Source organism: Pogoniulus pusillus, chromosome 3, assembly GCF_015220805.1.
Source record: "Pogoniulus pusillus isolate bPogPus1 chromosome 3, bPogPus1.pri, whole genome shotgun sequence".
Taxonomy (NCBI): Eukaryota; Metazoa; Chordata; class Aves; order Piciformes; family Lybiidae; genus Pogoniulus; species Pogoniulus pusillus.
Window position 1 is genome coordinate 20,018,573 of NC_087266.1, and position 14,573 is coordinate 20,033,145.

Sequence of the window (14,573 nt, forward strand, 5' to 3'; positions counted from 1 at the left end):
TGCTTTTAACAGGAGGATTTTGGTTCTGGTCTGCTGGCTGGGGGTTCGAATTGGCTGAGCTGGTGTCATTAGGATTTGGACTGACTGGGCTAGCGTTACCAGCATTAGCATTAGCGGGATTATTTGCCTGTCCTCCTGGGATGCCTGCCAACCCTGACTTGTTTTCATTTTTACTAGGAACATTCTGATTTTGGGTACCTGCCTGTCCTCCTGAGGCTCCTGCTAAACTCTGCGGCTTGTTTTGGTTATCCTTATCATTGTTTACGTTAGTGGCGGGAACGCTGGCTGTGTTCCCAGAACCTATAGAGGAGGGTGGAGAGGCTGGCAAGGGGGAAGCCGATAACTGTGTTCCCTTGTTTTGCTGTGAAAGAGACTGCTTCTGAGACATGGAATTTTTCCTAGCTCTTACAGAAACTGGTTTTGAATTTTTCACCAGTAATGCCAAAATTAATATAAATATTAAAATCATGAGGCAAATATTAAAAATTGTGAGAAGAAAAACAGTTTTACACGAGCATGTTTGAAACCTTAGCTTTAGCCTTCTTAAAAACTACATGAAGCAGTTTCCCAAATTTAACAGCAGCTGGAAAAAAAACAAGTATGCCAGCATTTCCTACAATGTTTTTCTAAGAGATTGAGTAGGAACATTCCATCCAACAGGCATGTTAGGGATAAAAGAAAACACTGTGATCTAGGAAAAGTAATTTTATATACTTCACACTCTTTTTCTCGCTGGTGGTTCTTCAGCTACACTAAAAATTATGTTTTAACAGATTTTTAAAAAAATCTACTAACAGAAGAGTTGCTTTAGTTTTTGTTGTTTGTTTTCCATGTTGAATCTTTCCCATAGGCTACAGCCTAAATGGTGTTACTTATGACTTTAAGGTATTTATATGTTAAAAATATTTTTCCCCAGAAGAAATACTGCAGCAGTAACACACATACATGCAATAACCACCAAGCTGTGGAAAAAAAGCTCTAAAATAATATAGAAGATTATTTAATTTGAACAGTAAATCATAGAATCAACCAGGTTGGAAGAGACCTCCAAGATCATCACAATGTATTTTAACTATATCCCAGCAAACAGAGCATGTTTAGCTAATACAATTAATACCAACATATTTTACAACTTTTTTTGGGAGAAGCTTCCATATAGGAATCAGAATCACAAAATCATTTCATTTGGAAAAGACCGCTAAGATCATTGAGTCAAACCATTGACCTACCAGCACGAAGGCTGCTAAACCATGTCCCAGAGTGCCAGGTCTACATGTTTACTGAGCGTCTCCAGAGATTGTGACTCCACCACCTCCCTGAGCAGCCTATTCCAATGCCTGGCCACCCTTTCGGCAAAGAAACTTTTCCTGATATCCAAACTAAACCTGCCTTGGTTCATTTCAGGCTGTTTTCTCTTGCTCTACCACTTGATACTAAGGAGAAAAGACCTCGCTACAACCTCCTTTCAGAGAGTTGTAGAGAACAATAAGGTCTCCCTTCAGCCTCCTCTCCAGATGAAACAATTCCACTTTGCTCAGCCCTTCCTCCTAAGACTTGTTCTCCAGCTCCCTAACCAGATTCATCGCCCTCCAATGGTGCTCCAGCACCTCAGCATCCTTGTAGTGAGCAGCCCAAAACTGAACACAGTATTCAAGGTGTAATCTCACCAATGCTGAGTACAGGGGCACAATCACTTCACTGCTCCTGCTGGACACACTATTTCTGATACGTGTCAGGATGCTGTTGGTCTTTTTGGCCACTTGAGCACACTGCTGGGTCATGTTCAGCTGACCATCAATCAGCACTCCCCAGTTCCTTTTCTGCCAGGTAGCTTTCCAGCCACTCTGCCCCCAGCATGTAGCACTACATGGGATTGTTGTGACCCAAGTGAAGGACTCAGCTCTTGACCTTGTTAAACCTTATACATCTGACCTTGACCTACTGACCTGTCCCATTCATCCAGCCAGACAAAGAAGGTCTGGTTACAGCCAGTTTAAATGAAAAGAGTTTGCAGAGCTTAAGAAAAATGATACTTAAGTAAGGAAAAAAAAAGCAGCATGCATGCCAGATGATTTGGTGGAGGGTTAGAAGTAAATTATTTGGCCACAACAATCCCAAGCAGTGCTACAGGCTGGGGACTGAGTGGCTGGAAAGCAGCCAGACAGAAAGGGACCTGGGGGTACCGGTGGATAGTAGGCTGCAGATGAGGCAGCAGTGTGCCCAGATGGCCAAGAGAGCCAATGGCATCCTGGCCTGCATCAGGAACAGTGTGGCCAGTAGGACAAGGGAGGTTATTCTTCCCCTGTACTCAACACTGGTCAGGCCACACCTTGAGTACTGTGTCCAGTTCTGGGCCTCTCAATTCAAGAGAGATGTTGAGGTGCTGGAACATGTCCAGAGAAGGGTGACAAAGCTGGTGAAAGGCCTGGAACACAAATCCTATGAGGAGAGGCTGAGGGAGATGGGGTTGTTTAGCCTGGAGAAGAGGAGGCTTAGGGGGGACCTCATTGCTGTCTACAACTACCTGAAGGGACACTGTAGCCAGGTGTGGGGTGGCCTCTTCTCCCAGGCAACCAGCAATACAACAAGGGGACCCAGTCTCAAGTTGTGCCAGGGAAAGTATAGGTTGGATGTTAGGAGGAAGTTCTTCCCAGAGAGAGTGATTTGCCATTGGAATGGGCTGCCCAGGGAGGTGGTGGAGTCACTGTCCCTGGAGGTGTTCAAGAAAAGCCTGTCTGAGGCACTTAGTGCCATGGTCTCATTGACTGGCTAGGGCTGGGTGCTAGGTTGGCCTGGATGATCTTGGAGGTCTCTTCCAACCTGGTTGATTCTGTGATTCTATTTTGGAAAAAATAAGTCACAGTGTAAGAAAAACACTTGCACATTGTAGAACTCACCTAACTGAACTCAAGCAAACGGAATCTTCATATTGTCTAAATCATTCTATTTTTATCACTCAGTTGATTCTTGCTGGTTTAATCAAAGGATTTCTGTAAAATCAGAATACGAAAGACTACATTTCTTTGACTGCAAAGTTACTAAAGCACATGCAGATTTCTAAGTAGCTGCTGTAACTGCACTGTTAAAAAAAGTTTTCCTCTAAATTACATTTTTGACACAACAATTTCAGGAAGACAAACCACATTTTGCATATGTCTGAAGCATTCTAAACCATTTTTATCTGATCTAGGCATGTTAGTATCAAAGCATTTGTTTTATTAAAAAAACAAAAACCAAAACATGGAACTAGATCCACCCTTCAGGATGTTGTTCTACTGTGGGCATATCTCACTGCACAAAGTAGAAAAACTTCTCTTATGTGGAGATGGATTTCATGAAGAATAGTTATGCATTAATGTATCTAACGCGAACTAAATTAAGGACTGTCCTCATTTCTTCGCTACTGAAAAGTACAGATTTTACATTAATGCTTTATTTTAGAGAAAAGCATCTAAATTGCTCTGACAAACTCTGCTTTTAAATTGATGCATGTTTTGTACTGTAATCTGGAGATTACAATGTTTATTCCTGCTGTTTTATAACCTTAGGAGAAGCCTGTCATTTTTTACTTATTCTCAAACACAGTTGTGATATTACTGTATTCTCTTCTACTTAAGACTATCAGGTATATTTTTCATTACAAAAGGTTGCCAGATGTTTTATCTATCACCTTTAAGGCATTCCTAAGAATCATATACTAATATCTCCCCTCAAGTAAATCAACAATGGGAAACATTTAATTTTTGTGACAATTCCAGGCTACTGAAACCACTTTGCATTTAAACAATTTAAAAATAAAGAAATAGTAAAAGACAGTTTATTAGTCTCAGTGCTAAGCACTATTTAGATTTTGCATTTCCTTAAAAAATGCAGCAAATTACCAATCAAGTCTACGGCCACTCCCAAAACAAACCTAGTGAACATATCTAGAAGCTGTACGGCAGCCTCAAATCAGTGCTTCTGGCAGTTAAGGCAATAATCATAGAATCACAGAATCAACCAGGTTGGAAGAGACCTCCAAGATCATCCAGTCCAACCTAGCACCCAGCCCTATCCAATAAGTTTGAGTGTCTACGAATTTTCAAATCACGATGGGAAAAGCAGACTGTCAAATAATGGGGTCAATATGCAACAATTAAGATCTTTTAACCGAAAAATAAAGTTTATTTTGGCAACTTTCTGAGAGAATATAACTGAAATATCAAGTCCCTTTTACCGTGGCAAGTAATACGACAGCACAGAGCTTTCCCTTCTCTCCTTTAGCAAGATTTCACATTGAAGTCTGCACATAATCGAGTTTAAAGCCTGGCCTGACTTAAGAGGCCTGGCCTCTTAACAGGGCCACCAAAAAAAGCCTTTGATAGAACTTCAGGCAGAATGTATCCTTTAAATACTGTGCATACCTATTAATTTAATTAGTATTAGTAAATACTGTAACTTCATTCTTATAACAGCATTACATTTATGTTTTATTGCTGCATTCACATAGTCTGTATTTTAAGTATAATTTATACATATGCATACATTTAGTGAAGTATAAATGTACGTCATAAATATGCACACGGTTTTATACACAACTCAATGTATTTCACTTTAATATTGCAGTATAATTTGTCAATAGATTATTAAAGTAATATGGCAGTATCTCAAATAATAGCCATTATCAAGGAAAATGTCTATTAAAAACAAACAAACAAACAAACAAACAAACCCCCCCACAACCAAACAACACTCCTGGAATCATTGAGTTTCTTAGTTTCATTTAAATTTTTCACCTATGCTAAGCTTAGTCTATGCAATTTTTGCAAGCAGATGAAGGAGTTTCTCTGCTGCTTTGGCAAAGGAGCATGGAAATTATTGGTGCTAATTAGATAGTATTTATTAGATACATTTGCTAGAACTGCTTTATATAGACTCCATCAGTGCCAGGCAGTCACTCTTGAAATTTCTCCTACCCTGAAAGGGACAAAAACCTGGAGGAACTACTTCAAATGTTGCTTCATGTTTAAAGCTGACAAGGCTTCCTCCTGTAGTCTTTGAATGTAATGAGTAGCAGTAAGGAGATACAGCCTACTGCATGTATTCTGAACATGCATTTCACACAGTTTTATCTGTCAGTTGATTGTTTTAGCTAGTATTTTTTTCTGGAATACTCATACAAAATTAAGCCTAATTATGTTAAGTAACTTTATCATAAGAACAACAGGAAGAAAAAAGAAAACCCCACAACAAAAAAAACAACCAACTAGAAAACACTGCAACATACCAAAATTTAGTGACCTAAAAGTACCCAATGCAGATAATCAGGAGATGGAGCAAGCAGATCTAATGCTGCTGTTATAGTTGGCACCAGTGAGGTCTTATTTCTCCACAGCACAAACTAAACTATATTCACAGTTATTTTTTCTTTTTCAGGATACTTTATGTTTCCAAGATGCTGACCTGATTGTCAGGAACAGCCACCGTCAGTCAGACAGTCTTTATACAAAGCTTTGCCAGGAAGTGCAATACAGGCCTGTCACAGTAATTCAGCAAACGTCTACAAACCAGTACAAACCAGTGGCAACAGAAGAATAGATGTTACTGCATGTAACAACATATAATTTCTTATCCAAAAAAGGGGGTAATTATCACTATGTTTGAAGTTCTTAGAAAAAACAAAATGGAGCTTCCATCTAAAAAACTAAACTTTAAAAAAAAATCCACCACAATAGAATATCTATTTTGAAACAATATAGGATATTTATTGGAGGAAAAGTCCCACAGCCCCAGTAAATTAGCGTCAGTTTCTTCTAAGGGACCTTTGTTAAAAAAAGAATCATAGAATCAAGCAGGTTGGAAGAGACCTCCAAGAGCATCCAGTCCAACTTATCCCCAGCCCTATCCAGTCAACTAGACCATGACACTAAGTGCCTCATCCAGGCTTTTCTTCAACACCTCCAGGGACGGTGCCTCCACCACCTCCCTGGGCAGCCCATTCCAATGGCAAATCACTCTCTCTGGGAAGAACTTCCTCCTAACATCCAACCTATACTTCCCCCAGCAAACTTGATATTATTTTGTACAAGTTTTTAAATTCAAAATAGTATTTCTTTTTATTTTCAGGGAAGTTATTTTATCTGTTTACATTTGTCCACCAAGAAGCAGTCAAAGACTCTGAAATGTTAGCCTTTTATTGCATTGCAATTGAAACAATAGCTAAACCCACAACAAACCCACACAGCTTAACTCACTCCAGGGGTCCATATATATCAAAGATCCTAGAAAGAAGGCTTCATTTCATTTAATCAATAAAGCCACATAGTAACAGTGAACTCAAGTATAAAGTGACAGATGGGATGAAAGATAGTTTCATTTTAATCTTGACCCCTAAGATTACATTTTGACATCGTGTTGTTTTAGTATCAATGAGGACACCTGCACAAAGAATCTCCATGCACAGAGAAGCTAGTAACTGTAAATACTTTCAAGGCCAAAAAACTTCAGAATATAAATATCTCCATATATTTAAAGCTGAGAAACAAATGCACATCTATAAGCAATATTTAAGTCTATAATTAATTATAACATCATGGTCCTACAGATTCCATACTCTCTATACCACATTCTATTTTAGGTACACGACATGATAATGTCTGTATGTCACTAATGCTGAGAATGATGTTTGTGACATATTTAATACCTTGGTTATTGATGTAGACTGCTTGGTGGATACCTGATACATACAGTATTTCCATAGCACAGAGAAATACAGAATTAAACAAGAGGTAAAGTTACCCTGGTTGGCTGCACAAGAGGAATAGTTTCAGAAAGACCAAAGTATATTTAAGGAAAAATTAAAAAAAAAAAAAAAAAAAAAAGACTAGGGGTAGGCTGACATGGCAATCTAATTCCAAAGAGCTCTCCTTAGAGAGAAGATTTATTTTTATTGATGCTTAAAAACTGGAGGAATGTTATTTTTAAATGCATTTTATTAATGCAAACTATTTTGACAATATTTTTGGACTATTAACCAAAACTCATTAATTCTAGATTAATTAGGAGGCAACAATATTATTGAGGAATTTAAATGCACAATCAAACCAATTTTATTGTAGTACTTTGAGTTTACTTCTAGATGCACGGTAAAGAAAAACTTTAGAGGAATCTATTTACACAATACACTATTTACAAGGAATATGCATGAATTGTGTTAAATTCACTTGTATGTAGCCAGACATGATCAATATCTCAGGTATGTAATAACCTGACTACACGTTTCCTATTTAAAAATAAGAAGTGTTTAATGTGTTCATCTACAGACTTGACTGCCTTGCCCTGATAAGACAACATATTTTTGGTAATGTTTATCAAGACAGTAAATATAGTAGTAAAGATACAGTTGAAAGTAAACCACAAAGTTGTCAGAGTGATGCTACCACATACCAACAACAGCACATCAGTAATAACCCACTCCAGTGCTGGGCTCTGTTTTGAAGAAACTTAATGAGTCCAGAGCACCTTGAATCAACTGGACACTCCCCAAAGGCTGCCAGTTTTGCAGATCCTTCAGTGGGAAGATCTGAAGACACTATCTTGCAGATGGTTCAATAACCCACCCTGAAGATGCTGTAAGGAATCCGCTAACAACTTTCTAACCATGCTACAATCAAGACAGAAATGTAAAACTGTGCAGGGGGCCAATGTCTGGCTCCATGTGTTATGTCCCAGTCCAATATGTACAGTGTGATATGTTCTTTCACAGGGAGAACAATGGTCAGATACAAAAGAAGATGCAAAAAATTGGAAGGTCTTCTCTTATTACATAGATTTTAAGTACTAATGATGTGATGAGGTCTGCATCAGCTGAATTCAAACATGAGGCTTCTCTGAGGCCTGCAAACTATCACTGAGTATGTTTGATGTGGGTTAAAAACATCTGTGTTAAGTTGCAAAAGCCTGTTAAAGTACTATGCTGCAGACTTTCATACATTGTTAATTTTACCTTGTGAACATTCTAGTAATATACTATATGTGCTGTTATATTTGCATTCGCAATTAATTCCTAATAGAATAAAGACTCTGAGATACATGCTTCAAAATATTTGGGATACAAATTATTCAAGGATTTTTGATCCAACAAAAACAGGCAATTTTTTTTTCTTTTTATGACAGAGCAAGCACAAGAATCTTTCTGTATATTTCTCAGACTAGACTGCACATATTCTTTCTGGTTTTATTTTAGAACCACATTCCTTCCTCCAGGCGATTCCATACATCATTTCAAATCCTTATGCAATTTTATCCTGGGTTCTATATTTATCAAGACACCTCTCATCTTAACAGCAATCTTCTTCTCTGAGTATGAACTAGGCTTTTACACAGATTGCACAGTAACCTCCACAAAAAATCCCATGCAAGATACACGTATGTCTCACAATTTAAAGCACTTAAATGTAACTTGCAGATTAAACAATGGTTCCTTGAAAGAAACACCTCTTTTATTTTCCTGTTTGGTGACTGAATTAAAATGCCATACATAGATTTTTTATCTACCAAGACCAAAAATCCTTCACTTGCAGTTATTACATACAATTTACCTTCCTAAATAACATCATCTGTTTAAAAAAAAATAAAAATCAGAAATATACTGAGTGAGAAAGTGCAAGCTAAAAGTACTGTAAACATTAAGACATAAAGTGGTCCTAGATACAAAAGATGTGTTAAAAAACTCAAAATCCTAGAGTTAAAAATTTCCACTTCATCTGCTCTGAAGAAATTACTTCGAATGATTTAAACAAAATGCTGCTTTTTATGTGCACACAACTGATTACTTTTTTGGAAGCATATGCAATTTTCACATTTACACTGTAAGTTATCAATCAAGTAAAATTAAGAGGTAACATGCTTACAGTAGACATTATTTTGCAAATCATCTATTGATTTGAGATAGAAATTTCACTTGAGTGAAAACCATGCACAACCTATCAGAACTTATTTAAGAAAACTACATCTCAGCACTCATCTCTTTGGAGACATGGTGCACATCTTGAAATGTCACCAAGAAACACAGATGAGACTTCAGAACTTTCTTAACCAGTTTTATCAAATTCCAAGTCTGGAAGTCCAGTGACTTCTACTAAATACCCAATAAACTTAAGATATATTTAAGCACTCTCCCTAAATAATCCTACAAAATGTGGCACTGAGTTCTCTGTAGCTCTAGGATTTGTAAAAAGGTCCTCCAGTATATTATTTTGCATTTTCCATAATGACAAAATCAAATGGGTCTTCCCTGAACAAAGTAATGTTTGGTGAATCTTTTACAGCACCTTTAAACAGTGCAAGACAATAGTTCCAAAATAAAGTTTTGTGGTGGTTACACATGCAGCTCCATAAAACCAACATAAGCTCTAGTTCTAATCATTAGAAGTATTTTACAGTTACTTTGAATAACAGTTTCCATACCACAGTGACACAAAGTCACCACTCCTATGCTTAGCTATCTTTGCTCCTCTTAAGAACTGCTACCATTGCAAAAGAGTGTACCATTCAAAGCAGCTTAAAGTGAAATAAATAAATAAACTAAACGAAACAAGCAAACCAAACCCCACACTCCAAAAAGGGACTGTTTCAATAAACACATATTCATTAAAATGAGAACTTCAGAAATATGAGACACCACCAAAAAACTTAAATGGCACAATTTGTTTGTTAATCATTGTTATAAGCATTATCTTAGTAACTTCAGTATGATCAAATACAATGTATTTACTTAAGACCCCAAGGACAACAATTGAGTCTCCTCTTGTCTGGAAGAAATGCAGCACTGCTGGTGCAACCTAACCAGTAGCAGAGAAGGTAAAATAAAGACAACTTTACAATCCCATTACAAAAAGTATCAACAGAAAATTACATTTAAAAAAGGTGCTGTTCCTAAACTGGCTCTTTCTCTTTCTTTTGGATAACTGGTATCAAATACTTAAGTACCAACTGATGTTTCCCATAATCCTAGAAAAAAAAAAATTGCTGAAACAGAAGTCAGCAAACTGACAAGACTTTGCATACCTGTAACTGAATGTATGTGCTAGTAAAAATTCCAGCCTGTCTCCTTTGGGAAAAAGTGACTTACACTCAGCAGGGATGGCAACTTTTTAAGGATGAATCAAACCATATTCCTCTTTCTGAAGCTAGTCACTCAACAAGCCCATAAAAGTCTTAGCAGGGTTTTCTTCTCAGAATTTGCTCGTCATTTGAAATTTGTGCACGTTAAGGATCAATGCTACAGTCACTTAGCGAGCTCAAAATTTAGTTGCCACTGACAGAACATTACCGCCGCCCAGTCTGTGCCATTCCAAACTCACTTGCATGCTCTTTGGCAAACATGTACTTGATTCTTGACTCTGATAAAGGTCACCTAACTGACCACAAAACTGACTCATGATAAACAGTGCACTTTAACCAAAGAATTCCAGCAGCTTTAGGCCATATAATACCACATCAGTATTGCAAGCAGCAAGCTCTGAAATAATGACACAATAGATAATACTGCAAGTCTGATCAATGCATCAAATCATTGCAAAAGCTCTTACAACCTGCCGCCTTTCCCCCCCCAACCCCACTACCCCCTTTATGTAAGCTGACTAGCTCGTTTCATTTGAAAACAATTAATCTATTTTTTTTACCAACACAGGTCTAAATGAGATGTCAGCAAATGAAGATAGATAAGGAAAATAACTTCATAAATCAGTTACTGAAGCTCCAAAGAGAGCTATTATGAAAGTTTACACCTAAGGTAATCTTCAATATATGAAGTTTTATTATTAAAATGCTACCCACTTAATGTTAGCTGGCAGAATAGATAAGTAGTAGTGAAAATGTCAATAAAAGCTGGACCAAAAAACAAACAAACAAAAAACCAAACCAAACCAACAAACAAAAAACCCCACCCAAACAAACAAAAAAGGATTAAAACCCCCTAAACCTGAGCATTTATTGCCAGAATAAACAATAATTATACTAGAACACAGTAACCAAGCATAAGCCACTATAAAAGACATTATCCATACAACTCGCAAAATGAAAACAGATTAACTAACCCTGGAAAATCTTTGATTCTGTGAAAAGTTACAGACAGGCTGGATTTCATTCACTCTGAGCAGAAGTCAGAAGTGCCAACAACCAATATCAACAAGGTTAAACCCTCGTCATCATGTCAGGACTCACTTTAAATGAAGATTTAAGGAACTAGGTGCCAAAAGTATCAGTCTTTGATTTTAGAACAATCAAGAAAAACTTTAGAAGAAATAAAGACTGAATTTACAGAACTTCAGCTTCCATGTGTTCACAGCTTCAAAAATAAACTTCCTCTCTGAAATTAAATAGTACAAGGCATAGCTGAAAATTTTATGTCTAGTTTTATTGGCACTAAATTGAAACAGAGTTATCACTTCCAACTACCTAAACTTAACAAATAGCAAGCATTTCCAATGAAGACTTTGATTTTGCAACACAGCTGTTAATGGTAGTTACATCTCGTTTAGGACAAGAAGAGTTTACTCAGTGGCTCTAACTAATCTTACAGCAGAGTCCCATACATATATGAAGATTGTCTTAACAATCTTAACTTTTTAAGCATAACTTTTAAAACATAACTTTTTAAACACAATGCAACACTGCTGAAAACTAAGTATATAATCATATTCTGATGGCTTATTACAGCATGGAGACACATTGTTGACTTGTCAGCTTCACTTTATGAAGTATTTAAAATAATTAGCACTCATTTTCTGTCAATTCAGTTCTGTTAACCAACAGCAAAGATTTTACTACCAATTCCATTACCAAGTAGAAAGCATTGTAGCATCTCACTGCACCCTCAAGTACAAATGCTAGGCCTAGCTGATGACACAGAAGTAAAAACATTTTCACTACATATTCCTTTATCAGTACAATGACAATGAAAATTACGCTGTTTAATTAAAAATACTTTTCCTTATTTCATACACCTACACTACAAACATTTCCACTACATAACATTCTACAACATGAACAAACAGTCTGGAATTGTTTGCTGCACTATCTCAAGCAAGGCTGCTCAAGGTCAGTTATAATGAAAAGGAATAACAACAGAATGTCAAGTTCTCCACTTTTAGAATGAAAAGCACCTCCACTTAACAGGATTGAACAAGCTCTGAATTGAAGAAAGATTGCCTTGAAACAAAATGAAGGTGACATACTTGTTTCAACACTCCATTTTGGTTTTTATTATTTCCTATTTTGTCAGTAAGAAGCCACAAGTAGCATTTAATCTGCTTAAAAGATTCAACACATATTACTTCAGCCATTCTGTTCCTTGATGCTTTTAAAATGCAGTTCCACTTTCAGTTTATTGCCTTTAGTGTTACATTCTGCACAGCCAGTTCTTAAAATAGTTTAAAATACTCAATATATTACTTGCAGCAACGTGGAGTACAAGGCATGGGGAATTTTTGCCTGTAACTATGACAGAACCTCCAACAGCCATTTTACTGGAAAACTGAAAAGTTTAAACTGAATTACTGTCTCCAAAACTAAATCACTTAAACTGTAGACATTCAGAGTTCTCTCCCAAGAACTGAAAAATGCACCTGCAGAACTGTCCATGCATTACACAAAAGCTAATCCACGAATCCAGCAGCAAAACTAGACTGCTTCACTCAACACCTTTTAAAAGTGATTACTTCCTGCATTCAACATCTTTTATATATATCTACATACATGTCCACTTACAGAATAGTTCTATGCTTATATGAAATTAGTCTCAACGACAGGACTTTGCAAACATAACACAATACTGCTGAAAACTGTCACACAACTAAAGATAAATTCCTATTATGTTGGCTCTTTTCAACAAAGAGATATATTCCCAGTAGAATTTCTAGAGGAATCCTCCTCACTAGGAGTTGTATACTGAAAACCAAAGTTTTAATGTGCTGTCCAAGGTATCAGTAATCATATTTATCTATTTAGAAATATGCTTATTTTAAAAAAATAAAATAGTTGTTTCCTAAGAATATGCAACACAGAAATGCTCAATTAAAACTGCAATATATATTTAAAATACTAAGTAATCTTTTTTTTTCTTAACTCAAGAGTAGAGGTTTCTACTCATCTGCCAGTGCTTTAGCCTGTGCAATATCTATTACAAGACAAAACGCTGAAGCATAGAAACTGTTGACTACTTCCAGAATTTTCTAGATACAAGCAGGTGAATGATGCTGTAAGCCTACACTGACCTCTTCATTCCCCTTCCACCTAAATCCTCTAGCCTAAAAAAACACTGAGATCTTCCAGTCTTGAAATACTTTACCAACTCTGACAGTAATTTCTCAGCTGAAGGAAGAACCTGAAAATGGTCATTATCTCCATGAAAAGAATACCGTTGAAAAGTGTAACTGTGTTTGTCTTTTGGAACTTGTGATGATTGTTTTGTAAAGAACGATTGTCTCTGAACACAACCTCTTAAGTAAGCACTGATGCTTCTAGGTGAACACACCAAGAGGAAATCATCCTGTTATGAGTGCTGCATTTCAGACGAAGTATGTGATGTATGTGCACTGTTTTCCTGAAACACTCTGGACCGGGCATTAAGGAAAGAAGACAAGCTCTCAAAGTAACCATCAAGAGGAGGAGCGCACTACCGGCCGTGTGCTCATGCATGCAACACAAGTTCATCAGGTTGCACGATCAGGGCTGCCAAGCAAAGGTGGGAAACACTAGGTGCCAAGGCGAACTCTGCCCTCGTCCACTGAATGAGGTGAGACAAGTAGTTTAAGTGACACACACTGTCGACCCCGGCTGCTGTCAAGTGGGCCTGGGCCGCACATTACCTGATAGTCCACCTGAGCGATGAGGGATCCCGCAGCTGAGTTCCGCCTCACGGCGTTGAGGCAGACGAAGTTTGAGCACCACGAATGCCGTCTCGCCCGCAGGCCGCCTCCCCACGCCCGCCGGCGGCCGCCCACAGGCCCCACAGCTTCACGCCCGCCCCCAGCGCCAGGCCCTGACTCCTCGCCGCGGCCCGCCCGGCCGCGCCCGTTGGCGGGAAGCGAGGCTACAGGAGTGGGGATGCTGCCGCCGCCTTACCTGAGCCAAGACCGTCGGGAACACGACCGGCTGTCCGCTGTAACGCGCCACCAGGGAGCCTCCCCCGACCAGAGCGGCGGCAATGACTCTCCAGCTAGGCGGGCGCCGCTGGCTCCGAGGGGGACAAAGACCGGCGAGTCGCCCCCTTAGCGGAGCGCGGACAACCGCCACCAGCGCCGCTCTCCAGGCCGCCATCTTCCCGGAAGCCGCCCCGGTGCCGCCGACATGGAACCGGCACTACCGCAGCGAGCCGCTGAGCGCATGCGCAGCGCCGGGTCCGGGCACCCGGGTCTCTCGCTGCTCGCTCCGGGGCGGGAGCGGCTATGTCCCGCCGGGTCCGGGCACCCGGGCCTCTCGCTGCTCGCTCCGGGGCGGGAGCGGCTATGTGCCGCCGGGACCGTGCGGGAGCGGAGCGCGCTGACCCGCTTCGCCAGCGTGAGGGAAGTTCTCCACACAATCGGAGGAAG

The 14,573-nt window shown here is 38.9% G+C and overlaps 1 protein-coding gene across 2 annotated transcripts in view; it reads right to left on the minus strand.

The window, feature by feature from the left end:
- The window catches only part of MICU2 (mitochondrial calcium uptake 2), a 171,934-nt gene extending 157,562 nt beyond the window's left edge, over positions 1-14,372 (minus strand). For both annotated transcript variants that reach the window (XM_064171832.1, XM_064171823.1), the window contains exon 1: positions 14,107-14,372. In XM_064171832.1, coding sequence (XP_064027902.1) covers positions 14,107-14,301 — 195 coding nt within the window. In that variant the 5' untranslated portion in view covers positions 14,302-14,372. The remainder of the gene's footprint in view (positions 1-14,106) is intronic.
- Between the last annotated feature and the right edge of the window lie 201 nt (positions 14,373-14,573).